The following is a 23,880-nucleotide window of genomic DNA, read 5'->3' as shown; positions in this document are numbered from 1 at the left end:
TGTTCCTGCCTTCCTGCACCCGATGCTCCCCAAGATGAGCCAGCTCCGACGACCGGTGACACATTGCACAGTCCCAACTGCCACCAGAGCTCAAGCACTGAGCCCAGCATCAGCACATGCCTCCAGCCACCATGGCACAGCCAGGGAAACCACCACTACCACTGACTCCACCACCACTCCTAAGGCCACACCACGGAGACTTACTCCTCAAAGCCCTCTCTTAGAAAACGATGGCCTCTCACTTGCAGGCCAGGTGCTTGGCTCACCTCAGAGGGAAGCACCTGCGGCTCCTGCTAATGATAGCTCAGGGACCACAGCACAGGATAAGTTTGGTGAGTCTGGAATTGGGTCCCTGGCACAAATCCACCACCCAGCCCTCTGTTTCCTGGGAGAGGGGTAGGGGTGAACCTCACCTCTCCAAAAATGAGCACCACTCAGTCCTTTCTGGTTGTTGGCAAAGCACCACCTCACCACACAAACCTGCATCTCCGCCACCCTGCGTGGCACTCTGCCCACCAGCATAAAGCATCACGCAGCAAACCCAAACATACAGAAACCGCAAAAAAAGCACCTGGGCAGCACTGCCCTGCTGCTGCCTGGTCTGTGTGCTGCCTCAGGGTGTTTACTACAATAGAATAATTTTGGTTGGAAAAGACCTTTAAGAACATTGAGTCCAACTGTTACCCCAGCACTGCAAAGACCACCACTAAGCCGTGTTCCTCAGCACCACGTCTACCCATCTGCTAAATCCCTCCATCTGCCCCACTCCAGCCCCTGCCCAGAGCCCAGCGAAGGCTGGGGGCTCCTAAGGCAGCCGCAGGAGCGGGAAAGCCAGGGCCCTTTGGAGCAACAGCTGGATCCCTTCTGAGGCTGCCAAATTCCTTGGGCTTTCTGGCAGCAGCCAAAGGGGCTGCGGCAAGAACGTGTCAGGAAGCTGGGAGTAAACAAGGTCCTGCACAGAGCAGGGTCCAGCCAGGCCAGCGCTGTTCCCAGGCTCCCCGAGAGGCGTCAGGGACCAAGGGGCAGCCTGGGGACAAGCACCGTCTCCTCTGCAGCTACCCAGCAGCTGCAGCAGGATTTGAGATGACAAAGCCTCTTATTTGGGATGGTGAAGCCTCCCACTCTTGGGGCTCCCAAACCAACAAACTGCCCACCAAGGCGGACCTGGTTCCAGCACCTGGCCCACTCGTGCACCCCAAAACCCTTGTGCCGCAAGGGCTTGACGGGTGAAGGCGTTTTCCTGCTCTCCCGCCTGCTCACGCTCCTCCTGGAGAGCCCCCCGTGGAAGACCAACTGGGGCCCCCCTGCCCCATCCGCGGAGCTCCGGAGGCGGCACAGCCCCCTCGCCTCCCACCAGCCAGGGGTTCCCGAGGGCTGCCCCTGTCCCAGCCCCGAGAACAGAGGCTGTGCAAGTCAGGGTTGGGGTCCTACCGCCTTCCCTTCCAGGTGCCCGTCTCTTCACTGCTCACCTCCGCTCCGCCGGTCCTGCAGCCGCGGGACGGGCTCCTCCGCCGCTCCTGCCGCCTGCCCCGCCCCGGCGCCGGCCCCGTCCCGCCTCGCAGGGCCGAACGAGGGGCGGGCGGACGGGGCGGACCCCGCCAACTTCTGAGGGACCCCACAACCCTCAGACGGTTCCTTTGACAATACTCTTTATTGATTAAAGATGAGAATTCTGTGTACACTGGAATGTGCCTATGCCAGTATCGCACAGGGGGCTACAAAAAGGGGGGAGTTCGCCTCGGTTTAAACATCACCCTCCCATGGATTTCAGGAAAAAAAAGAGCAGCTCCTCAGATTCTTGAACTAACCTGGACTCCATTTTAAAATCATACAGACAAGCAGCTCTGGAACAGAACCAAGTTAATCGGATTCATCACTTACTTTGCTATGGAACAGGGATTGCTCTCCCGCCCTCCCAGGACCAGGTGATTTCTTTGCTGACGGAGGACAGACCACAAACTTCTTTGGCAGAGGACCCCAGCGGAACCCACAGGCTCACTCCCACAGAAGAGCTCTCGGGAGCACAGTACACAGCTGTTTAGGGCACTTTCTTTCCCCGTGTGCTTAGGACCTGCAGCAGCAGCTGGTGCTCCCCTGCAGACCTCGCGGATGGCCACACACTTTCAGGGACAAGCCCTGACCTGGGCAGGTGAGATGAGTATTTAGCGGAGCACGACTGTGTGAGATGAGGCAAATAATGCTCATGAGGCAGCAGGAGGAGGAATGGCTCTGGCACTTTTAGATCAGCCCACGTTTTCTGGAAACCAGTGTTTCCCTCCCCTCCATCCACAAGTGCTGAGAAAGAATGCGAGTTTGGGACAGGTCCTAGCACACAGTAACCGGGTCTCCACAGCTGCTTGCACAGCGGCAGGTGAAGCCTTCAGCCCCGCAAGACACCAACAGGGTCCCAGGGCTGACTCTAACCTACCTACCTCGCCCCACAGGCTGGCCTCAGAGCAGCTGCAGGACCACTGCTGCCCCACAGGGCTGGAGGGACAGCAGTAACCATGGGGGCTGAAGGGCCCCACCCCAAGTCCCACAGCTCCCCACCTTCAGAACCAAGGCAAATTTGCTCTTCTTCTACCAGACGGAAGGGCGTGGAGAAGCGAGGTGTCCCCGTGCACATTACCCTGACACCTGCACTCGCCAACAGAGACGAGGTGGAGGCAGAGGAGAAATTATCACAGCAGCACCAACGGAACAGCGCATGAGGCTTAGGGAAGGGAGAGAACCATGCCTGGTAGGTGCTGGGATGAGCTCCGGTTGTCGTCAGGAGAGAAAGGGATGTGTCAAGGCCGTGTTCTCCACGGAGATGTTGCTCTTCTGTGGGCCAGTAAAAATGTGCCAAAGAAATTCGTAGCCTTTCCCCCCATGAGCAAGTAAATTCTCTGCCAAAAACGTCTGTGACCCAGGAATGCTGCAGACAGAGCCACGCGTCTGAGCAGAGAGGGGGCTGTGGAGTTTCCAACATTCAGCCTCTTTTTTTGTTTCTTGGTTTTTGTTTTTTTTTTTCTCTTGTTGTTTTTTTTAATTTAAAATTTTCTTCCTTTGTGATTCCCCATGGCTGTTACTACAGGATTTCGTACTTGTCCACCAGGAAGGTGGTTTCAGTAGAAAACCTTACAGGACTGTTCCCGTCTACCTGGGTCACTTTGGTAACCTGGGGAGAAAAAGGGCAGGGTTAGCTCCACGTGGAACACTGCTGCCACGCAGTGCCCTCCGGCTTGGGATGGTCATAAGGACACCACCAAGCCAGAGCTTCTGAACCACAAGTCAGCCTTAAAAGGAAGATCTTTGTTCTAAGGAAACCTGAAAACAGGGGAATGATTTACTGTGTCTGTGCCGACAGAAGCTTGCCAGGAGTTCAGCAGAGGCTGCTAGCTCCAGCTGAGTGGGGACAGACAGACAGTCATGTGCCCAGAAGTGTTTGGCTCTGAAGGTGGGTGGATTCCCTAATAAAGCCCCAGGGGAATTAATTATTACTGAGAGGCACAAAGGCAGAACCAAAAGTGCAGGCAAGCACCGGGAAGCTGAAAGGCCGCTTGAGAGAGGCAAGAGTGACATCCCACCTACGAGGTGCTGGCAGCGACTGTACCTGTATGTTGCAATAGTTCTTTTTGGAGATGAAGGAGACTTGGACCGGGAAGAAGTCGTTGGGCTGCCCCACTATGCTGAACTCCAGGCTGCCACTTTTGTTTTTGGCATCGATCACTGGCAGGCACCACTCAAGGAGGTTCCTCCGGCTGTCGTGGCGATACTCACCATCGATCTCCCTGATCACTGGGGCACCCACACCAGACCTGGAGCAGGCAATGAGAAGCTACAATAGGTGACCTGCACAGAGCTACACAAATGCTTGTCCAGCCTGTTGACGTGGCCAGACTGCAAACCGGGGAGGGGAAGGAACCAAGGGGATCCAGGACAGCATCAGTCAGCACTACCCAAACAAGGAGTGTTTCTTACGGCAAGGGGATGGTGATGACAACATCATTCAGCTCCAGGGTCTCCTCCTGCAGCTCATATTCAATGTTAACGTCACAACTGTTCCCGCTTTCCGAGGGCCAGCAGTTAACTGAGGGCACAGAAACAGCCTGCTGAGCCACATGGGCTTGCTATATGGAACAGGCTTACAAGGGATAATGTGCTTCCAAAAGTCATCCCTAAGAAATTCTGACTTTAGGAAAAGCTTTTTGTTTTCTCCAAGGACACTACAGAAAGCACACACTGCCAAGAACAGGTACTACCCACTGGGAGACACAGAGTACCTCTGACATCTCCCAGCATGGCCCAGCTGCTGTAAGGGGGCCAGGAGCCATCAGCCTATGAATACTAGCCCCCAGAAGCACGCTTCACTTACTTGTCAATGGAATGAAGGACTCCTCTGTGGTCTGCAACCTCCACTTCAGCACACCCACATCACTGTTGATAGGGAATGACTTCTCTGGGTTCTTCAAACCAATCTGTGACTCCGCAGTGAAGAGCTTTTTGTCCACATTGGGGTGAGTCTGAAAGGGGAATATGTGTCCATGGTGAAACGTGGGTTCTAACACAATGGGGCCTGGAACGTGTTCCTTGACCAAACACACATCAGTTTTGCTCCCGACTCAGAAGCCCAACTGGAGCACATCTGCTACCTGGGATCCCTACAAGAAAATGCTGATCTAAGAGAAATTCACACCACTGCAGTTTTTACACAGAGTCCAGCAATGCTGGTACCAACACAACAGCTTTAACAACTCTTAACAGCTCCAAGATAACCCTGAAGACCCACAACAGACCTTTATCTTGAAAAAAAAAAACAACAACCTGGTCCTATTGGGAAGAACACCCAGAAACCAAAAAAAAAACTACTTCCCTTAACAGCCTTAACACACACACGAGCGCATATATATATATACACACACACACATGCACGCGCACACACACACACACGTGTCAGCAGCCAAACACCATTTAAATACTATCTTTTTAGAAGCAAAGGATTTTTGCAAGCCAACTTCCAAGCTACATTAGACAGACAGGAGTCAGCCCTGGGTTTGATTTCATCTTCCACCCAAAGCTGTGCATGTGGGAGCAGCATTAGGAACGTGCTCAAGACACGTGCTGATAAGGAACCTAGGACTGTAGAAGCAGCCCTGCAGCTAGCCACCGACAGACTAGGTCTCAGTGAGGAGGAAGCAAGTGAGTGTACAGCAGAGCAGTATCATGTCGAGGGATCAGGAAGGTCACACAGAGAGGGAGAAAGGGGAGGACGCATCTCTTAAGACTTCTGAGATGCTCTCACTCACTGCAGTCAAGGGCTCCAGTCATAGCACAGAAGCAATCCCAAGAAGGAACAGCTGTCTAGGTAACAAACTAATTCCTCCTGGGCACAGGACACTTACTGGAACACTCCCACTGCACAACTAAAGGTCCCATCACACAAACCAACACAGAGTGACACAGCAGGCTGCTGCAAAGTCCAGGCAATCAGACGGCATGCCAATGCTTCTGACTGGATAGATAAGGCTTCAAGGGCAGGAATGCAAGTGCACAAGACCAGATTTCTCAGATGAACTTCAATCCTTTGAGCGGGATTACTGCACTTACTCTGCAGTAATGTCTGCAGGGACTACTCCTAGTGTCAACACATTTGCCAAGAAGGCTCAGACCAGAACACAGGACAGCAGGATGCTCCAGGATTTCCAGCATTTACCCTGGAGAGTGCCAAAAGCACGTTCAACAGCATGGGACACCCAGTAGGCTTTACCTGTAGCTGCACTCCCCTCTTGTCTTCATTTTCTACATGCAGGCGAATCCGTGCACACTTTTCATCGGAAATGTGCAGCATGATCATGCCATGCAGCTCCATGTTCTGCAACCCTCCGTCACGGCCGCAAGTCAAGGAAATTTTCTCCTCTATTTTCATGTGCACGCTAGACAGACAGAAAAAGAGCAGGGATCTCAAGCCCTATGCTTGGCACCTAACAGGCAAGATGAGAGACATGGCAAGGAGAGCTGTGGGAAAGACTGCTTTCCAAGCAATACCCACCTCTCCATGTTAACGGGAGGAGCAAGAACTTTGGCTGCTTCCGTGGAGCGCTTGCCTACAGAAGTCATGATGTTTTCTCCTTCCGATTTCAGCTTGTCCACAAAGTTGTCCACCTCCTTCCCCTTAGCGCCAAGCTTCAAGGCTTTACTTGGACCTGAAGGCCTGAACAAAAGGCACAAGAGCATTAAAATCATGGCAACAGATTCCTCCTTCTTTGGTTATCCTTATGGAACCCAACTAATCCCAACAATGCAGCCTTCACCTCTGCAGCCCTTTTAGGGTGGGAGTGTGCATGAAACTGATGATCTTACATGCAGGGTGCTAAGTTATACTTTAGATCTAGATTTTGTTCTGAGCATCACCAGTAGCTGGGATGTCTCTTTACCTGGCAGGTGCCGGTGTCACTTTGGGCTTCTCCGTTTCAATGATGGTCTCCGTGATCATTGCCGCTGTCGTGCCCCCTGACACGGCCGAGCTACCGAAGCCTCCAAACCCAGGGGCCTTCTTGCCCTGCCTCTCGGCGTCCCTCCTGGCCTGCTGCAGCTCCTTCGCTTTACGGCGCATCTCGGCCTTCGCTTCACGCTCCTGAGTCTGAGACAAGAGGCAAGAGGCTGAGTGAGCTGGGCAGCCCCAGGGAACCCAGTGCATTTGCTCACAAACCCTCTGCCAGGAAAAAGAAAACAAGTAACGGACACTGAATTTACAGCAAAGGTAAATAACATTCTGACGCCGACCCAAGTGGAGTTATGCCTCTGTACAGGGCACCTGGTAGCAGGCTCACAGTTCTTCCCGCTCACCTCTCGGACTGCTCGGAACACCTTTTCCTCATGTGAGTCCATCTCAGTGAAGGTCCGGATTTGTGCCAGATTTACATTCTCACGGTAGCCCAGGGCAACAATTTCATCGAAGGCAAAGATCAGGTCAAAACAGTGCTCAGAGATCTCATTCTCCTCCAGCGCTCGACAATATTCGGGGATCTAGTTAGAAGAAAACATTTTAAAGGCGTATCCGTGGACGATACCGTGTGAACACCTTCTTTCTGCTATTCCCAGACACTCTAGGAGATCAGCACCATTAGGCTGCTCTTCATAACTGACAAACAACAAGATGAAATTTTGCCATTATTAGTTTTTCTACACTAAAATATTTATACAACCTCTTAGCTTTATGGTAACACTAACTCAGAGGAACCTAAACACACACTGCGGCCAGTGAATCTCCTGAAGATCCTTCAGTTTTGTGACAACAGCTGCACAAACTCACTGCTGAGAAACACAGGTAAATAGTGTTGAACCTCTAATGATCACAGGTGGTAACAGGTTATTTTTAGTAGAAATATGGGTGTTACCTTTAGAATACAGAGGATATTTAATGCTAAATGTAGAACATAATGCATTTAGTCTCACCAGATGAACTGCAATGGAGGATTTTTTACATTTAGTTCAAAAATACCACAAAAATTTCAAAGCTGACTTCCAGGTCAGCAAGAGGCTCTGAAAACTCAATTTGGAGGCAGACAGTGGCTCAGCACCAGCAGCTCCCTGACAACAGCACCACTCCAGGCTGCACACAAATCACCTCTGCCTTCAGCCACAGATCCTTACCACTCTAGAGAAGAGTCGGAGTGTCTCTAGGTCTTCCAGGATGTTGCTGTTCTTGGTGGTGATCAGCACCATGTAGAGCTTCTCCATGGGCTGATAGACGTACCGCACGCTCTCTGTCTCCACGAACGTGTGCTGCTTCCCGGTGTTCATCAGCTTGGGGAACGCCGCCAGCAGCCCCTCAATGCGGGTCCGAGTCATCTCCACGAACTGCCGGGAGACAATGGCCTTTCCCGCCTTCGTGCAGACGGCTGCTGCCAACAGCACCTGTGGGGAAGAGGGGCACGGGTCAGCCTCAGCCAGCCCAGCAACTCCCCCGGGTCACAGATTGCTTCCCACTGCCTGTCACCCTCACCTATCCCACACAGCCAACTGAGCCTCCTTAAACACTGTTATAAGTCTTTTTCTGTGACCAGTACCAGAGGAGCAGATCCACCCCTGCTTTTCCCTCCCTGCTTTCTGTGTTACTCTCAATGAAACTCCCAGTGCTCCCATGGAGCAGATGCAGGATCAGCCTATTCCTAAATAAACACAGGTGTGACAGACCCCTCAGATGCTTCAGACGAGGCTCTGGGCTATTGAGTTTTCTGTCAATCTGGCCCCAGCTCACAACTAAATACAGGATTGTTTTAAGGCATATTGTTTCTTCCCAATGCCACGTTTACAGTCAAGCCAAGTTTGTCAAACACTGACAGCTATATTAATAGCAGCACTTGGATGACTCTCCTGGACATGTCAGAGACGTTATCACACCAACAATAAAAAGGTAGAAAGGCACTCACCAGCCTACATGATCTTGTTCTCTTGGACTACCCAGCCTTCTTGCTGACATTTAGGTCAGCTTCTTAATTAATTTTGTCAGGACAAGGCGGTTCCTGCACTTAAAGATCTTTTACATCCCCAACCATTGTTACCAAGGGCTGTCTAACAAGTAGGCAAGGAGCAAGAACTCTCAGACACAGATCTCAGTTCCCAGCTCAGTCCCAGGTGGACAACACTGCCCCTTTGTAAGAGTGTCAGGCTCCTGTTGGGCTGCCTTGGGGCTCTGCAGTTTGACAGCTTAGAGACAAACACATCCTGAAGTACAGATCTGAAGCAAACCTTGTCTAAGTCCTCCCTGAAGAAACTCAGACCGCGGTGCAAGAGAACCGGACAGTAGCAAGGCACCCCGCACCCCCGTGAGCTCACTGCTCTACCCGTTAACGGAACGTTGTGTCAGCTTCTGAGGAGCCACCGAACGCCGCTGTGCTGGGCAACAGGGCGCAGGACAAGTTCTGAGAAGAGAAACCTCCCAGAGTTACACGTGCACAGCCCCTTGTCGCGGCCTGGCTGCTCCCAGTGCTGGAGGGGACAGCCCCAGCACCCCATAAGACCTTTACAACCAGCCCAACACCGTGCGCCTCGGGCTGCGGCTGCCAGCTCCGCTGCTGCGGAAGGCCCGCGGCTCCGTACGCGGGGCTCGGCCGCCCTGCGCCTCCCGTTCGGCCCGGCCGCGGGCAGAAAGGCCCCCGCCGTCCCCTGCGGGCTGCCGGCCCCAACTCCGCCTCCCCAGGCCACAGAACAACCTGCCACAGTGCTCGGCTGGGCCCCACCAGGCCACGGGGCTCCGGCACCGGCCTAGCCGAACGTCGGGCCTACGAGAGGGACCAGAGCCGCACCCGGAGCCCCCCCAACCTCCCCGCGCCCCGGGCTGCGGTCCGCATACCACCCCTTACCATGGCGGCGGCAGCGCAGGGCTGGGCTGGGCGCTCGGTCCCTCAGCGCTCCGCGTCCCCTCGGGCAGCCCCACAAGATGGCGGCGCCGGCCACGTCCCCAGCCGGAAGTAGCGTCGCGGCGCGCGGGGCGGGCGGAGGCCACCGCCGCTCCGCCAGGGGGCGCCGGGGAGGCCGCGCCGCTCTGGCCGGGCTCAGGGCGAGCAAGGAGGGCGCGTCGCCAAGGAGACGGGGCCGGCCCGGCCGAGCGGGAGCGCTGGAGGTGAGCGGGGCGCGGGGGGCGCGCGGGCCGCGGGGGGCGCGGGGGCCGCCTCTCACAGCAGCCCTCTGCTTAGCCCCGACTGGTGCAGAACGAGCCGTACGACGGGAGCCTGGAGCTGCCGGAGGCCGAGGAGGCGGGCGGGGCGGCGGGCCGGCCGGCCGGGGCTCGCTCGCCGGGCCGTCCCCGAGGGGCTCGCCGGCCGGGGCTGCCTGGGTCGGGCAGCGGCGCGGTCGATCGCAGCAGCGACGAGGAGGGCAGCGGCGACAAGGTAGGCGCGGGGGAGGTGGCGGGAGGGGGACGCCGGTGGGGCAGCCTGATGAAGCCCCGACCCTCTCACCTAGGGGGAAAAGGTGGCACCCTCGGCCCCCCCCACCGCTCTCAGCGAGGAGGATGACGACGATGACGACGATGACTCGGAAGAAGAGGATTCCTCCGAGACCGACTCGGAGGACGACTCGGAGGAACACGGGGCTACAGCAGAAGGGTGAGTGGAGCAACTATCCCAAGGAGCCAGGGTCTGGTGCTGGGTGGGTGCCCTATAGGCCCGTTCCGCTCCACTGCTGTGCTCACAATTCCACAAGGGTGAGCATGGCTGTGGTCCTCAGCACAGGATGCTCCCTTCCATGGGCAAACCCAACAGTGTTGTTTGTGTTTAAGAAGTTTGATTAAGAGATGACTTACCTCGTTCTTCACCTTCCTTTGTGATTGCCCCATGCAGTTGGGTTCCAGTTCCCACCTGTGCAGAACCTACCATGGTTAATGCTCACATCCCTCTTCCTTCTCTTAATCTTCTCTTCCTTTCTTTAGTGACTTCAGCCTAGCAGATTTTGACTACCTGCCAGTGTCTTCAGAAATCAAAGAACTCTTTGAGTACATCAAGAGGTGAGTGGGAGGGGTTTTAGCCCACTCTTGGCTCTCCTTTGTGGCAAGTTTTGCAGCACAGTTCACCATCACCCCCACTGCTGCATTTTTTTTTTCCAGGTACACTCCCAAAACAATAGCGATTGAGCCCAAACTGCAGCCTTTCATTCCAGAGTTTATTCCTGCAGTTGGAGACATCGACGCATTCCTAAAGGTACAGTTGTTCCAGGTTCCTCTGGACCTTCTGCCATACGAGCTGAAACAGACAAGGGCTGCATTTCCCCTTGTCCAGCACCTTGTGCTGTTTGGGCAGGGCTTCACTAACAACTCACATGCAAGACAGCACGTGCCTACCCATTCCTGTCAGTTTTTTAAACCAGGGGCAGGCTCTGTACAAAACAGCCCCGACTCCCCCAGCTCTGGGCTCAGGGTCTCTGTTTACCCACAGGTTCCCCCTCCCGACGGCAAACCTGATCACCTTGGCCTGCTGGTCCTGGACGAGCCCTCGACCAAGCAGTCGGACCCCACTGTGCTCTCCCTATGGCTGACAGAGAACTGCAAGCAGCACAACATCAGCGTGAGTCACGGAGAGGGGAAGGCAGTGGCTGTACCAAAACCATTGCATTTTACTCTTACCTCCATCTCTATGTGACTACAGTGTTGCAGCGCTACTGATATAAAGGCAGAAAAAAATGACCTTTTCCTTTAACCTATAGCTTTAAACTTCAACTGCCTTGCTTCAGGCCAGTCTTGGTACAGACTTTGGATCCGTTTCCTTCAGGTGAAGCTTTGTTTCTTTTTGGTTGTCACTACTTGGTCTCTCTCAGCATTTTGCTTCCCGGCTGCTGTTCTGTCTGCAGAAATCAGTTGGTTTAGTGCAACTAGGAAAGAGAAACCACTTGGTTAATCAGGAGCAAATGCAGGGTTTGCAAAAAAGCCCCAAAACGCCACAAAGGGCTCACAGGTTTCTATTTCTGGTTTTTAGCAGCAGATAAAAGTGAAGAGTTTGGAGAATGCAGAGAAGAATCCCAAAGCCATTGAGAGCTGGATTGAGAGTATCAGTGAGCTGCACCGCTGCAAACCTCCCGCCACGGTCCTGTACACCCGGTGAGCTGGACAGCAGCTCCGCCCACACGCTCCTGCAGCCTCAGCCCAGCAGGCAGCCCAGGAAACATCTCTCCGAGAGGAAGACATGCTGAGTTCCAGACTAGTCCTGCCACGCACGTGTGCAGGACACTAAGTTTTCCTCTCTTTCCCTACATAACTTGAATTAGTTTAACAACTAGCACACAGAACTCGCAATTTAACAAGATCAGGCTTGTTTTAATTAAAAAAAAAATGCCCACATTGACCCTCAGCACATGTACAGGGGGGGCTGCCCCCTCCACAGCCATCTGCCAGGATGAAGCCATTTCAGTTGCATGTGATCCTGACTTTTATGTCCTTTTCTTCCCTGGCAGGCCAATGCCTGACATCGAGAGCCTGATGCAGGAATGGTCACCAGAATTCGAGGAGCTCTTGGGAAAAGTACGTTGTCCCAGTGATAAGTGGCTGGCTCAGTGTGCTGTGTTAGAAACCATCTTCCAGGAAAGCTGGGTTCCTGCCCTGTTTTGAGCTCTTTGCCTGCAGCCTGACCCACTCAGCTTTGTTTCTTCTTACCATTCCTCACTTAACAGAAGGCAGGGAGCAGCCTCATGCCCAAATTCCTGGCTGCTGCCCAGGTGGCCTCTGTGCTTGTTGCAAGATCCATGCATGCTCTCCAAGCTGACAGCCCTGTCTGTTCCAGGTGGGCCTCCCAACTGCCGAGATGAGCTGTGACCTGCCCGAGTACATCGACATGATATGCGGTAAGTGGGGGCTGTGCTGGGGACACAGGTGTGCTACTGGCTTGGCACTGTCACTGAAAGCACGAGACCTCTGGGCTCAGCCTGGGCAGGTGAGATCATTCTCTGCTGCCTTCAGTAGGGAGCAGACTCTTGTACCGCAGTCCTGCAGTGAGCAGGGAGCAGTGGCCCAAGTGGTCGTGGGCAGCGGGGTGCTTAGCCTTTCCTTACAGCCCTCTCTGCAGCCCCAGTGCTCTCACACTCCTCTGCTCTTCCTTGTAGCCATCCTGGACATCCCTGTGTACAAAAGTCAGATCCAGCCTCTGCATGTCCTCTTCTCCCTCTACTCGGAGTTCAAGAACTCACAGGTGAGCTGCTCTGGGCAGGCTTGGCTCACCTGCTGGAAGCACTGCAGAGCTTCTCCCCTTGCCTTTGGGGTCCAAAGAGTCCAAAGGTATTTTCTAAGCCTCTCGTTTCCTGAGTACCTCAACACAAGGAGCCTCTGCCATGGCTGGGATGCCATGGTGTTTAACAGCCCAGTGTACCCCCAGAATGCCTTTCCCACCCACGGAGCGCACGGCTCACACAGAGCAGAAGTAGCTTGTACCTTCAGCACGCGTGTGCTTTAGTTAACAAGTCAACTCTTGGCACTTACACATTCTTCCCCTGCAGCATTTCAAGCCCCTGGCTGACGGGAATAAGGGCAGGACCTCGCCGCCCAACCCATCTTCACAAGCAGCAGAAGAAGAAGTGCTAACCTTTACTTGAAGCTTCCCATTAAACCCTTTTCTCCTGGATCAACATCTGTTGTTGAATGTTGAGATGTGACCAAAATAGCCTGGGAAGCAGTGCACAGCCCTTGAGAGGCCTCCCAGGTGTTACAAACACTGCTGAACTATTCTATGTAAAGTAGGATTTTGCTCATCACATTTAATGCAGAAGCTACCTAATTGCTCCAATTCTGACTTGTTCCCGGGAATTCAGCATTAAACCAGCCTTCCCAATAACAGGCTCTCTGTGCTGTAGGCACTGCAGAGCAGAGGCTGCTTGAGCCCATTCCTACAAATGCTGTAGTAAGAATAAATTCCAGGTTCAGACACAACACTCAGATCTGCCCTGTGTGTTTTAAGGCCTGATCTGGGGATCTCTGACCTCCTCTGCCCCATGTTATCAAGCCCCTTTTTCTATTCTCAAGCCTCTTTGCTACCACTGAGGAGAAATAACCAGTGGGGCACCATGCAGATGCTTGAGTTTAGTTTATTGCTGTTGGGACAACTGTCTCTGGCCCCTGCCACCCTGGCTCCCCACCCATCTGACCCAGCTCAGGCAGGGGTGGAGAGGGTCACACAGTGAGCAGAGCATGGACCTACTCAAGCACAGCTAGTGCTTGGCCTTGCCCCAGGAGAAGCCTGGCAGAGCCTGGCTATGCACAGCTTTGATACATTTTTTATTATAATAGTCTACTTATCAAGTGCACAGGCTACATAAAAACATGCCTTGGCTAACCACACAGCTACTGAGACCTGCAGCACGTACCTTAATCTACAGCTGGGGGCTGGTGGGTGCCCAGTGCAGCCTCTCCTGCACCCTTGGCTGCGCTTCTCCGGGGCTAGTACATCCCTGGTGCTGGGCAGCCCTGGCTCATGGGCACTGCACCGCATCTCACAGCCAGATCTCATCGCTGCTCGCACTGGGCACTTTGTAGATGCGCCCGGACGTGGGGAGCTGGACAAAACCTGCAGGACAAAGACAGCTCATTGCTGTCATCTTTTGGGGCAGCTGCGGAGCCCAGTGTCCCTGCAGTGTGGCTTTCAGGGCTGCTTGCCTGACTCACCGAGCTTGTTGGGGACCAGGGAGTTCTCCAGCGCTGGCACGGCTCTCTCCTCTCCCCTGGTACCGGCTCCTGCATCCTTGGGAGAAACTGCAGGGAAGGAAAGGTGTGAGAGCAAGGACATCTCGCCCTCACTTGTGCAGGACCCGTGGCCCTGCATGTCCCACTGCACCAGCACCTCGGGCTCTTACCTCCAGCCTCCTGTGTGAGGTCACCGAGGCGCAGGTTGGGTGGCAGGGACTGGGTCTGGCGGAGTGGACCTATGCCCCGGGGCTGCAGGTGCTCAGGGCTGCTGCAACGGGAGCAGCGGCTGAGGGGGCTGCTCCCTCCGGCTGGCCCCACGCCTGGCTCCAGCTTCGCCTGGCGACACGCCAGGCAGGCAGCACAAGAGCCCAGGCTGAGCAGGGCACCAAGGGCCAGGGCTGCTCCAATGGCAACACCCAGCAAAGGCAGCTCCACATGGGTGTCCAACAGACCTGCACAGGCAGCGTGGCCCCCTTAGCATCCCTTCACAGGGCTGCCACGCCATGCCTACCCCACAAAAACCTACCTGGGGGCAGGATGGAAGTGGTGGTGACTCCCACACTGTTGGCAGCACTGACAGACAAGTTGCCAGCCACACTGCTGAGGTGGATGTGGAGCGAGTGGTTGGCCAGCCCTGGGTAGGGCGTGGTGCCCAGGAGGAGGAACTGGGAGGCATTGGCCATCACATGCCCATTCTGGCACACCCAAGCAGTGCTGACAGGGGGATTGGCTCGCACCAGCACAGAGAGCACCAGGAGGAGCCCAGTGCCCTCAGCATCCTGGTAGTGGGCATCTGCTTGCAAGATCTCCGGTTTATCTAGACAGCAAACACAGGCAGTGAGATGGGTGGGAGGGACAGGCAGCAGCTAGCGTGGCTGCAGCCCACCCAGGAGCAGGATTTGTCTCATCAGGAGCCCTCAACGTGTTTACACAGGACTGATGAGACGCTGTCCTGTGCTAAGTCACAGTTCTGCTCCAGCCGGGCAGCAGCCCTGCGCCCACCCTCCCCACACCCGTGGCCTGGTGCCGCAGACCTTACACTGCACATCGAGGAGGACGGAGGCGTTGTGGGTCTGCCCGGAGGTTGGGTCCGTCAGGGAGCAGTTGAGCTCGCGGTCAGTGCGCTGGGCGGTGAGGGTGAGGGTGCTGGCAGTGCCTGCGGCCGAGCAGTTCACCTCCTGCTTCCGACCGTCAAGGTACCACACCAGCGCAGTGCCGGGGGCCAGCTGAGGGGCCCGGCAGGTGAAGGTACGGCTCTCCTCCTCCCGCAGTGTGCACACTGCCAGTGCCTGTCCATCGATGGTGGGGCCTGGCTCCCCAGGTCCTGCCAGAGAGCCCCCAGCACATCAGAGCTGCGGTGGGGTCCTGCTGCCAGAGCCATGTGCTGGACCCTGCTGCAGCCTCACCTGCTGAGCAGAGCGCTGGGAGGCCGAGCAGCAGCAACACGTGGGTGAAAGAAGCACCCGACCAGCCCCCACGATACCCCATGGTGGCGCTCAGCACTGGGAGAGAGCAGCTGGAGCCAGGACAGGGCGTCGGCCCCGCGCTAGGCCCCCGGGAGCCCGGCACGCAGCAGGGCCAGAGGATGCGGCTGGGCTGCAGCTTACCTGGAACATTGCTGCCGTGTCCAGCCGAGCCCGCAGTGCGGCTCTGCGCCTGGGCCCCGGCACGCAGGGCCGCGCATCCGGCGCAGGGGCGGTCCTGGCACGGTGCGAGCATCCTTCTTGCCTGTAGTCGCCGTCCCCGAGCTGGGCTGGTGCTGCTGCAGCCGCGGGGACGGTCCTGCTGGTCCCGGCACAGCCGCGGTGCTCAGAAGAGCAGCCAGAAACCACCCACCAGCCAGGGCAGGGATCAATGCACCCTGTACCCCCACCTCCCCTCCTTGCGGGGCTGCCTATGGCAGCAGGGCTGTGCCTGCACGGTACTCACGCCACAACCAGAGCCCAAGTGCTGGGGACACAGGGAGGTTTATTGGGGGTGGAGCAGAGCCGACACAAAACCAGGCACTTCCATACTTCCCATCCCTAGGAGGCACGGGATCTCCGGCACGGAAGACCGACCTTCTCCAGTGGTCCACCTGGGCTACCCCAAGAGCATGGCCCTGCCTTGCCCTCCTCATTCACTCCCAGAGCCATCTGGGTTGCGCAGCCGCCCCAGCATCTCGCAGAGCATCTGGTTGCAAAGGGCCGCGTAGGGGTTGAGCAGCACGAGTTGGCGCCGGGCGAAGGTGCTGCCCAGGCGCGCGGCTCGCTCGAAGTCCTGCCGCGCCTCCTCCTCACGCTCCTGCAGCCGATGGATCAGGCCACGCTGCACCAGGCTCTGGCAGGCAGCTTGGCCACGGCCTCGGCTCAGGCGGATCGCCGTGTCCAGGTCCCGCAGGGCGCCTAGCAGGGAGAGAGGGGTGTCAGGGTGGGTTGGGGGTACCATGGGGCTTCCATGGCTGGGAGCCACCTACCCTGGTACTGCTCACCTGCCACGTCCCCCCGCAGCCGCAGGGCCTGGGCCCGGTTGTTGTATCCTGAGGCACGCTCGGGCAGCAGGTGGATGGCCTCACCGAACCGCTGCAGCGCCGTGTTCAGGTCTCCTGACTCCGCAGCAGAAACCCCCTGCAGCTCCAGGTCTCGGACCTGCTCCAGAAGCTCTGGAGGAAAGGCTTCCACTGCGGCAGCACAGAGAGGGCCCCTGGCATCAGGACACCCTGCAGGGAACAGCCCCACAGCCCTCCCCACAACCTCTGGCAAGGGGCAAGGTGCTAGAGTCTCGCCTTGGGCAGGGACTACTCCCAGCCCACCCTTGGAGCCCCTTGCCCACCCTTCCACCCTGAAGCAGCACAAGGACCCCCCTGCTGCCAATTCAAGCAGTGTCACCTCACCTTCCTCCTGGGCATTCTCCTCCTCATCATCCAGCCCAGGGATGTCGCCAAAAGGGGTGCTGGGGTTAAAGATGGTCTGCAGGACAGCCCTGTCGTTCGCCGTGGCCATGGTGTCCTCTGCGCTGAGACCCCCGTGGGAAGTGGCAGGTTAATGTTCACCCTGCTGGCACTGCTGGCTCGTCCCCGTCCTATCCCAGCCCAGCACCAGGCCCCACCGCCCGGCTGGCTCCGGAAGCTGCAGCCCAGCTGGAAGACCCACAGCTTCCCAAGGTGACCCGTCCAACACAAGGGCCTCACCACTGAAACCCACTGTGGTCCCCACCGGCAGTCCCTGGCCAGGTGCTCCCATCCCTGACTGATCCCAGCAGCAGTGGTGACACAAGGAAAGCAGCTTCTCAGCCCTCAAGAAGAAATCGAGAGCAACCCTCTGCAGCAATAAACTTGACATGTTTATTAATTAAACTATCACTTAAATAAAAAAAAGTGCATAGAAAATAAACATGTTTAAAAACTCCTTTGTTTTTTTGCTTTTTACAACTATGTACACTTTTTTATTTTTACATTCAGTCTTTTTCAGAGCTTTCAGCATTTTTTTAAACTATTAAAGTATTTCCTTCTTCCCTGTGCCAGGGAGTTAACACTGATGTACTTTAGACACGTTTCCTCTTTTTTTCTTTTTAAAAAAACCAAACAAACAAACAACCAGAAGCTTGGAAGAACACAGGAAAAAAAAAAAAAAAGAAGAAGAGAGTTGTCATACATGATAAGTTGTCAAGAACTGTATTTCTAGAACATAACCTTGCCTTTGCAGAGCTTTTTTTTTTTTTTTTTTTTTTTTTTGAAACAATTATTCACCTACCTGTATTTACTAAAGAGACTGTTAAGTTCAATAAAAGAAACACCACAAGTATAGTTCTCGGTTGATAGACAAAGCTACTGTACCTCGTTAAAAAGAGACCAGGAAAGCACAGAGCACATTTTTTTTTTTTTTTCCCCTAATATGCAGGTGGTTCCCCAACATTCATAACCAAAACGAGAGGAAGAGAAGGAAGAAACCAAGTTGTACAAGTACTGACTGGTAACAAGAAGGGCCAGGAAAGGCTGAGCCACCCACTCCAGCTTCCGGCAGCCCTCGCCCGGCGGGGAACACGTGGCACCGTTTTCCTGGCCATCGTTAGCAACTGTAACACAATCCTTATCTATAGTGTTAAGAGAATTAAAAGCCATGGACCGATACTGAACTAGGCTTCATTACACGGTGCATTACTATAGTAGTTCCTATATATATCATATTTATAGTAATAAAAAAAACTTGCAAGTGTGGAGAGTGGACCAGTAGTATGGATTCAAATGGCATGATTCTGCACAAAGACCGTCTCACTGAAGAACCTGGTATTGCTTTGAAATTAAAGAAAACCAGAAAGAAAAGATACCCAGCCCTTTGCAATGACCCGCTTTTCCTTGAAACACAAAAACCATGTTGGTTTGTACAAAGAAAAATAAACGCCTTAAGGTTCCATTTTTTTTTTAGTATTTTCAGATACCGTGATCTGTGTCAGTCCTTATAAAATATACATTCATACACAGGGAAGCTGCACTTGCCACCCGCCCAGGCAGGACAGGGTCGGGGGGCAGGTGAGGGGACGGTGCTGGGCCCGGGCACTGGCTGCTGCGGCCTCTCCCCACCCGCCCGGCGCTGCGCAGCTTCCCGGGGGTACAGACAGTTCCACTGGCCACAGCGGCTCCCACTGAGGCGGCCGCAGGGATAGCAGCAAAGCAGACACAGCTGGGCCCGCAGGCTTGACGACAGGGATGCCTGGCGCCAGGTCCTGGGGGGCTTCCCCCACCTGCCCCTCCCTGCCTTTCTCTACTTGAGGTGGCTTTGGGCAGCAATTCCCAGCCAGAGCCTCCTTCCACAGCCGGGGGGAGGGAAGGGATCTGCTCACCAGGAAGATGTGCCTGCTCCGCCATTGGTGTGTGTGAGAGGCCACACGGCGGAGCTGAGCCACTTGGGCAAACTGCCAGGCTGTGCCGAGGTGAGGGCTGTCCCCAGCACTGCCATCACATGGGGAAGGAGCAGGACCAAGAGCAGCCGTGCCTGGGGGCACAGGGCTGAGACCCCCTGGGCATGCACGTGCTTTTTGGCCTCCTCAAGGTATGTGCGTTCCCAAACTGTCAGTGCATCAAATCATCTCAGTAACAAATGCAGTGTCAATTTGACTTTCTTTCAACAGTTATCACCAAATAATCATCACACAGTGCAATAACAAAAGGAAACCGGCAGTTCTCGACCCTCCCAGTGCCCCATTTAATTATCAGGTCAGAGGAAGCGGTCTCAGGGCCTGAAGGACACAAACTCAGGGTGCCCCACGGCGAGCACTGGGGCTCCCCCATCCCTTTCCCACTGACTGCCAATGCCGTTTGAGTTGCCCTCAAACCCACCGGCTCCTCAAAGAGCTGCTGATCTACCTTCAGGGACAGCGTGAAAAAGTGAGGGTGTTTCCCACATTCCCTTTTCCACGGAAAAACTCATCTGCCTTCAAGAGGGACTGCGGGATGAGGCACATGCTCTAGATCAGCCTCTCACCAAAAGAGGCATTGAGGGTCACGTCTCTCTCCTTTTTCCTTTTTAAATACATGCAGGATGCAGGCGTGGGGCAAGGCAGAACCACACCTCCTGCCTGGGGGCATGGACAGTCCTTCAGACAGAGCCAAACTCCCACACTCCCCCTAAGCTGAGCAATTTCTCCCTCCTGCCCCCATCTTGACAGGTAAATAAAAGTCTAAGGTCCAGCCAAACCTCCTGGAAACAGTTACTGAAGTAAAAAAGGCAGAACAAGAGTTAAAAAAAAAAAATAAAGTGTGCCCCCCCCCTCTCTGGAGAAAGGATCAGACTGTGTCCAGCCAGGTATTTCCTATAACCATCCTATGAAAATAAAAAAATCATTAAAAAGAGATTCTCTTAAATTAGGATAATACCACTGTTTAAAAAGCCTCGTCATAAGTGCTTTCCCCTATGAAGTGCTTCTCATAGAAAAATATACAAAATATATTTACATTTATAAAACCTTAAATACTAAACTGTAAACAGAACAGAGTAAAATCCAATGTCATCACTTGTTAGGCTTGGGGCTTTTTACCTCTTTCTCTGTGTTTTGTTTGGGAGGTGGGTGCAGACCCAGGCAGGGGGAGGACTGACGATACTCCACCCAGGATGAGTGTCTGGTGGCTTCCTGACACCCAGCACAGCCCCTTGCTGCAGCAACTCCAGCCCTGCCAGCCGCTCCCCATTTTCCTATGCATTCCTGGACGCTACCTGGCACAGATTAGGCTGGTCAGTGTTTGGCCATGTCTTTGCAGAGAACATGCTCCATTTCAGTGCCTCTTCCCCTGCCTTGCTCCTTTATCTCTCCATCTGGCTGGCCCCAGGATGCTCTGCGGGGAGGCTGAGCCAAGCAGAGCCCTTGGGAACCTCCATGAAAGTCCTTCCTAGCTCCTACTCTACAGTGGTACAGGGCCAAGCCTAGAGACAGCTCCTAGTCCCCACCTCTTCCATGGGATGTTGGTCCCTCAGACCAGCTCCACAGTGGCAAAGAGACCACTGGCTGGAAGCGCCTCAAGCTTGGTGGGCAGAGGAGGAAGCCAGCTGCTAGAGACACGTCCGAGGAAAGGACAGAGGCAGAAAGGAAACCTTCGCTCGCCAAGACTGACAGCATCGTAACTGTTGGCAAAAGCCCCCTCACTGCCAAAGAATGCCAGGAATTCCCCTACGCTCGGGCATGGATTTTGGAGCGATACACTAGCCAAACCCTCTGGAGTCTCCCTGCGGGCTGCTCTGTCCTGCTCTCCCCATTCCCAGATGGGACCACCTAAGCCACACCCCATCACCAGACCCTGGCACCAGACCCCACGCCTCGCCACGCACCCACAGCACAGACTGTTTTGCAGAGGCACAAGGAACCACAGACACGAGGTCCTGGGGCAGTTGGTGGGCGCAGTCTCTCCCCAAGGTGAAAGCTCGCTCCAACACCACTACCAAACCTGGGACACAGACCTCCAACGAGGGGGATGAGAGCTCCACATTCAGCACTCTGAGCCACAGAGAGACAGGACCCACGATCACCCCCCAAGGCTTGGGCCCAGGCCCACCTCCCCTCCCCTCTCCCATTCATTAGCCCCATGCTGAGAAAGAAATAACCGGGGCAGGGGAAATGAGAATAGCAAAAACATAATCACACTAAGAATCCTCTCCAGTCGCCCGTGTCTTTCACAAGGGTAAGTGTGCGCATGCGAGACATGAAGATGTGGACTCTGACAGAGAAAGACAGCCACCAGTCAGGTCCCCGAGCCCAGCTCATCTTCATTCCTGCTCCGGCCTCCCTGTCCTGCCTGGATGGCCAGGGAGGGATTCACTTGAAGCTTTGGTTCGCCCCAGGCCCTTCAGGGCTCACTTGCAGCTGACAGAAGTTCTAGTTTAAAAACTTCCTGCACTTCTTGGCGCCGCAGTTGCAGGGCAGTTTGTTGCTGGCATCTTCGATGGGGAACTTGTAGTCGTAGGTGAGCTCTTCCCCGCGGTAGATTTTGCGCATGGCGAAGATGACAATGTGTTTCTGGCCATCAATGTTGATGACTCGGGAGTAGCAGTTGGGCTCGCAGGAGTGGTTGATGAAGCGGGCCGCGTTCCCGTGCATGGTGGCATCCACCACTTCGGAGTCGTCAATGCGGAACATGTAACAACCAATCCCCTATGCATGGAGGACAGACAGGGTTAACTTGGCAAAGGGAAGAAAGAGCCACCCTAGCAGACAACCTAGCTCATCACAGCAACCTCAAGTCAAGCCTTTAAATGTCTGCAACCTCTCTTCACTTGCCTTCATAAACTCACGCTTTAATAATTTAATCCCCATGCTCTCTGGATCTGCAAAACTTGTCTGAGACTCTTCACAGCCAAGAGGGGAAAATAAGAGGCACCTCTAGAGCTCCAGAAAGAAGGGAAATACCCTGAGACATCTGTAATCCTGGTTAATGACGTTCCAAACACAATTTTAACACGGCCTAAACCTGTCCTGCCTTCAAAGCCACTTTCTAGTTCTCCCAAACTCTTTTAAGAACTTCCACAAAAGTCCATAACTCACCTTACTGTCGTAGTATTTCTCTCGTTTGTCAGTGAGGATGGAGCGAATGACATTGCCTGAATATTCGATCACCATCTCACCTGCATCAATGTTCCTCTTGCAGAAAAGACCCCGGCCGTGGATAGGAGACCTAAGAAAGAAGCAAGATAAGCAAATATGTCCAATTATACAAGCCAAACTCAGAAGCACAAGGTTGCCAAACAGGTTTCTTCATTACCAGGATCGCTGCAGTAATGTTACTCTTCTATAATGCAACGCTAACAAGAACACTAGGTTTTTTCCTGCACGTGCCTCAGCTATGAACAAGGTAAGCAGCAAGGAACGAGTACTAGTTCACGCTGAGGATTGTTTTTAAATACATAACTTGGGCAGAGAGAAGGAAAAAAACCCAGATCTGCCTTTTGCCCCAAATTTTGCAGTCTGACTTCATCATAGCAGGGTTCCAGCTTTCACCTTCCTCTGTCCCAGAGACAGAGGTACCAGAACAAAACTGTACCTGTAGACACCAACTGCCTCCTTGGAGGTCTTCTTCAAGTGTCGGAAGCGCATGGGCATTGGCAGATCCATGCTAGTCGCCCTCCTAGAACAAAGAAATGGTGCTAAGTGACCACCTTCATTTGAGAGTCTGTGCCACGTATTAACTGGGATACTTTCCAAGATATAACAACTTACACACTGTGATACTGAAGACTACTGAGTACACAGAATTAACTCAGTGTTTATATATATATACACACACACACACACAAATGTAGAAGATAACTTCCTTCCTCTTTTTCCCCGAAGTCTCATCAGATGATTTTACCTGCTCTCTTACTTTTAACCCCCCCAGCACTATTTCCCCTCTGAACTATTAAAACCTGCTGCCTACCGGGCTGATTTCAGCTGTACTTCTTCCTCTTCCTCGTCATTTGGGTTGTATTCTGGTGGCTGTCGGTGCTTGGAAGCCAAGAAATTAAACATATCAAATGCAGATTTCCTGCAATTTAAAGAGAAAAAGCTTGTTTTACTGACTGAATATAAACACTACAACAGTTTGACATGCATACAGCTTTGCACCTTCCCCGGTCAACCTCTCTTAAAGCCTCCTATGCATCAGGCTAAGAGACAATGTTTCTGAAAAATGTGCGGGACTCTCAAGATGCAATTAACAGTTCTACATGAGAAAGCTGCCAACGCTTCTTTTTAACTGAGAGCTTCAGTGCTGTAGAGATCTGCTGCTGTTACTCAATCAGCACATGAGCCATTAACCTGAACAATGGCAAAATGGACACTTGCCTCAGGTGGACTTCAGCCCTGGCAGAGCCATGGGGGTTCAGGGGAGGTTCGTTGGCCTCCTCCGGCTTGTGAAATCGAAACTTGTAGTTGTGGCAGTGCTTTGCTCCGTACAGCTGCTCAATCAGGAACACAACTGTATCGTGGATAATCCCCAGCATCCTCAGACCATTCACACCTGCAACAAGAAACAGAGCACAACAAAAAATCCAGCTGACATTGCAGAGGTGGAGCGGGAGGACACAGCAGCTGGTTGAATATAACTTGTGTGCCAGCCTGCAGTTTTCACAGAAGCCCTGTACTAGCTAGTTCATGCCATATAAAAACCTTCAATCATGTAATCCAGGAGGAATTATCCTCCAAAGAGCAGTTGGCAGCTGAACTGAAACTTGTAAGACTCTGAACGCTAAGATGTTCACAGAAAGATTTGCTCTCACACATTCAGAAGTGCA

The 23,880-nt window shown here is 54.0% G+C and overlaps 5 protein-coding genes across 10 annotated transcripts in view; 1 reads left to right on the top strand and 4 right to left on the bottom strand.

Annotated features, from left to right (window-relative positions):
• Nucleotides 1–1,632: 1,632 nt before the first annotated feature.
• ARCN1 (archain 1) lies at nucleotides 1,633–9,447 on the bottom strand. The gene is made up of 10 exons (XM_051638682.1): nucleotides 9,348–9,447; nucleotides 7,636–7,899; nucleotides 6,829–7,008; nucleotides 6,417–6,622; nucleotides 6,032–6,193; nucleotides 5,750–5,915; nucleotides 4,358–4,505; nucleotides 3,964–4,072; nucleotides 3,596–3,800; nucleotides 1,633–3,160 (listed from the first exon to the last, which is right to left on the bottom strand). Exons 1-10 carry the CDS (start codon nucleotides 9,348–9,350, stop codon nucleotides 3,071–3,073), a joined length of 1,533 nt encoding a protein of 510 aa, XP_051494642.1. The 5' UTR covers nucleotides 9,351–9,447; the 3' UTR covers nucleotides 1,633–3,070.
• Nucleotides 9,418–13,092, top strand: IFT46 (intraflagellar transport 46). 5 transcript variants are annotated; one of them, XM_051638688.1, is made up of 11 exons: nucleotides 9,418–9,607; nucleotides 9,681–9,875; nucleotides 9,949–10,091; nucleotides 10,415–10,489; nucleotides 10,589–10,682; nucleotides 10,917–11,045; nucleotides 11,457–11,575; nucleotides 11,929–11,995; nucleotides 12,255–12,315; nucleotides 12,574–12,659; nucleotides 12,964–13,092. In XM_051638688.1, exons 1-11 carry the CDS (start codon nucleotides 9,425–9,427, stop codon nucleotides 13,057–13,059), a joined length of 1,248 nt encoding a protein of 415 aa, XP_051494648.1. In that variant the 5' UTR covers nucleotides 9,418–9,424; the 3' UTR covers nucleotides 13,060–13,092. The 5 variants fall into 5 exon arrangements, with proteins under 5 accessions (XP_051494648.1, XP_051494647.1, XP_051494646.1 ...); XM_051638687.1 differs by having other exon boundaries at nucleotides 11,454–11,575; XM_051638686.1 differs by having other exon boundaries at nucleotides 9,696–9,875; nucleotides 11,454–11,575; nucleotides 12,255–12,659.
• On the bottom strand, nucleotides 11,771–16,004 carry TMEM25 (transmembrane protein 25). Its single transcript, XM_051638689.1, has 7 exons — nucleotides 15,553–16,004; nucleotides 15,186–15,470; nucleotides 14,673–14,963; nucleotides 14,314–14,598; nucleotides 14,126–14,212; nucleotides 13,828–14,027; nucleotides 11,771–12,287 (listed from the first exon to the last, which is right to left on the bottom strand). The coding sequence occupies exons 1-6, from the start codon at nucleotides 15,863–15,865 to the stop codon at nucleotides 13,954–13,956; spliced, it is 1,335 nt and encodes a 444-aa protein (XP_051494649.1). The 5' UTR covers nucleotides 15,866–16,004; the 3' UTR covers nucleotides 11,771–12,287; nucleotides 13,828–13,953.
• Nucleotides 16,005–16,094: 90 nt separating this feature from the next.
• On the bottom strand, nucleotides 16,095–17,172 carry TTC36 (tetratricopeptide repeat domain 36). 2 transcript variants are annotated; one of them, XM_051638690.1, is made up of 3 exons: nucleotides 17,019–17,172; nucleotides 16,617–16,844; nucleotides 16,095–16,530 (listed from the first exon to the last, which is right to left on the bottom strand). In XM_051638690.1, exons 1-3 carry the CDS (start codon nucleotides 17,125–17,127, stop codon nucleotides 16,262–16,264), a joined length of 606 nt encoding a protein of 201 aa, XP_051494650.1. In that variant the 5' UTR covers nucleotides 17,128–17,172; the 3' UTR covers nucleotides 16,095–16,261. The 2 variants fall into 2 exon arrangements, with proteins under 2 accessions (XP_051494650.1, XP_051494651.1); XM_051638691.1 differs by having other exon boundaries at nucleotides 16,617–16,805; nucleotides 17,019–17,169.
• Nucleotides 17,173–17,446: 274 nt separating this feature from the next.
• The window catches only part of KMT2A (lysine methyltransferase 2A), a 41,325-nt gene continuing 34,891 nt past the window's right edge, over nucleotides 17,447–23,880 (bottom strand). Inside the window, exons 32-36 of the mRNA XM_051638680.1 lie at nucleotides 23,432–23,606; nucleotides 23,025–23,132; nucleotides 22,650–22,733; nucleotides 22,154–22,283; nucleotides 17,447–21,763 (exon numbers count right to left, since the gene is read on the bottom strand). Of these exons, the coding sequence (XP_051494640.1) occupies nucleotides 21,488–21,763; nucleotides 22,154–22,283; nucleotides 22,650–22,733; nucleotides 23,025–23,132; nucleotides 23,432–23,606 (773 nt within the window). The 3' untranslated portion in view covers nucleotides 17,447–21,487. The remainder of the gene's footprint in view (nucleotides 21,764–22,153; nucleotides 22,284–22,649; nucleotides 22,734–23,024; nucleotides 23,133–23,431; nucleotides 23,607–23,880) is intronic.

The sequence above is a fragment of the Apus apus genome, chromosome 22 (assembly GCF_020740795.1).
Source record: "Apus apus isolate bApuApu2 chromosome 22, bApuApu2.pri.cur, whole genome shotgun sequence".
In the NCBI taxonomy this organism is placed as follows: domain Eukaryota; kingdom Metazoa; phylum Chordata; class Aves; order Apodiformes; family Apodidae; genus Apus; species Apus apus.
Note: the sequence above shows the minus strand (reverse complement) of the source record. Positions and strands in the feature narration are given on the sequence as shown.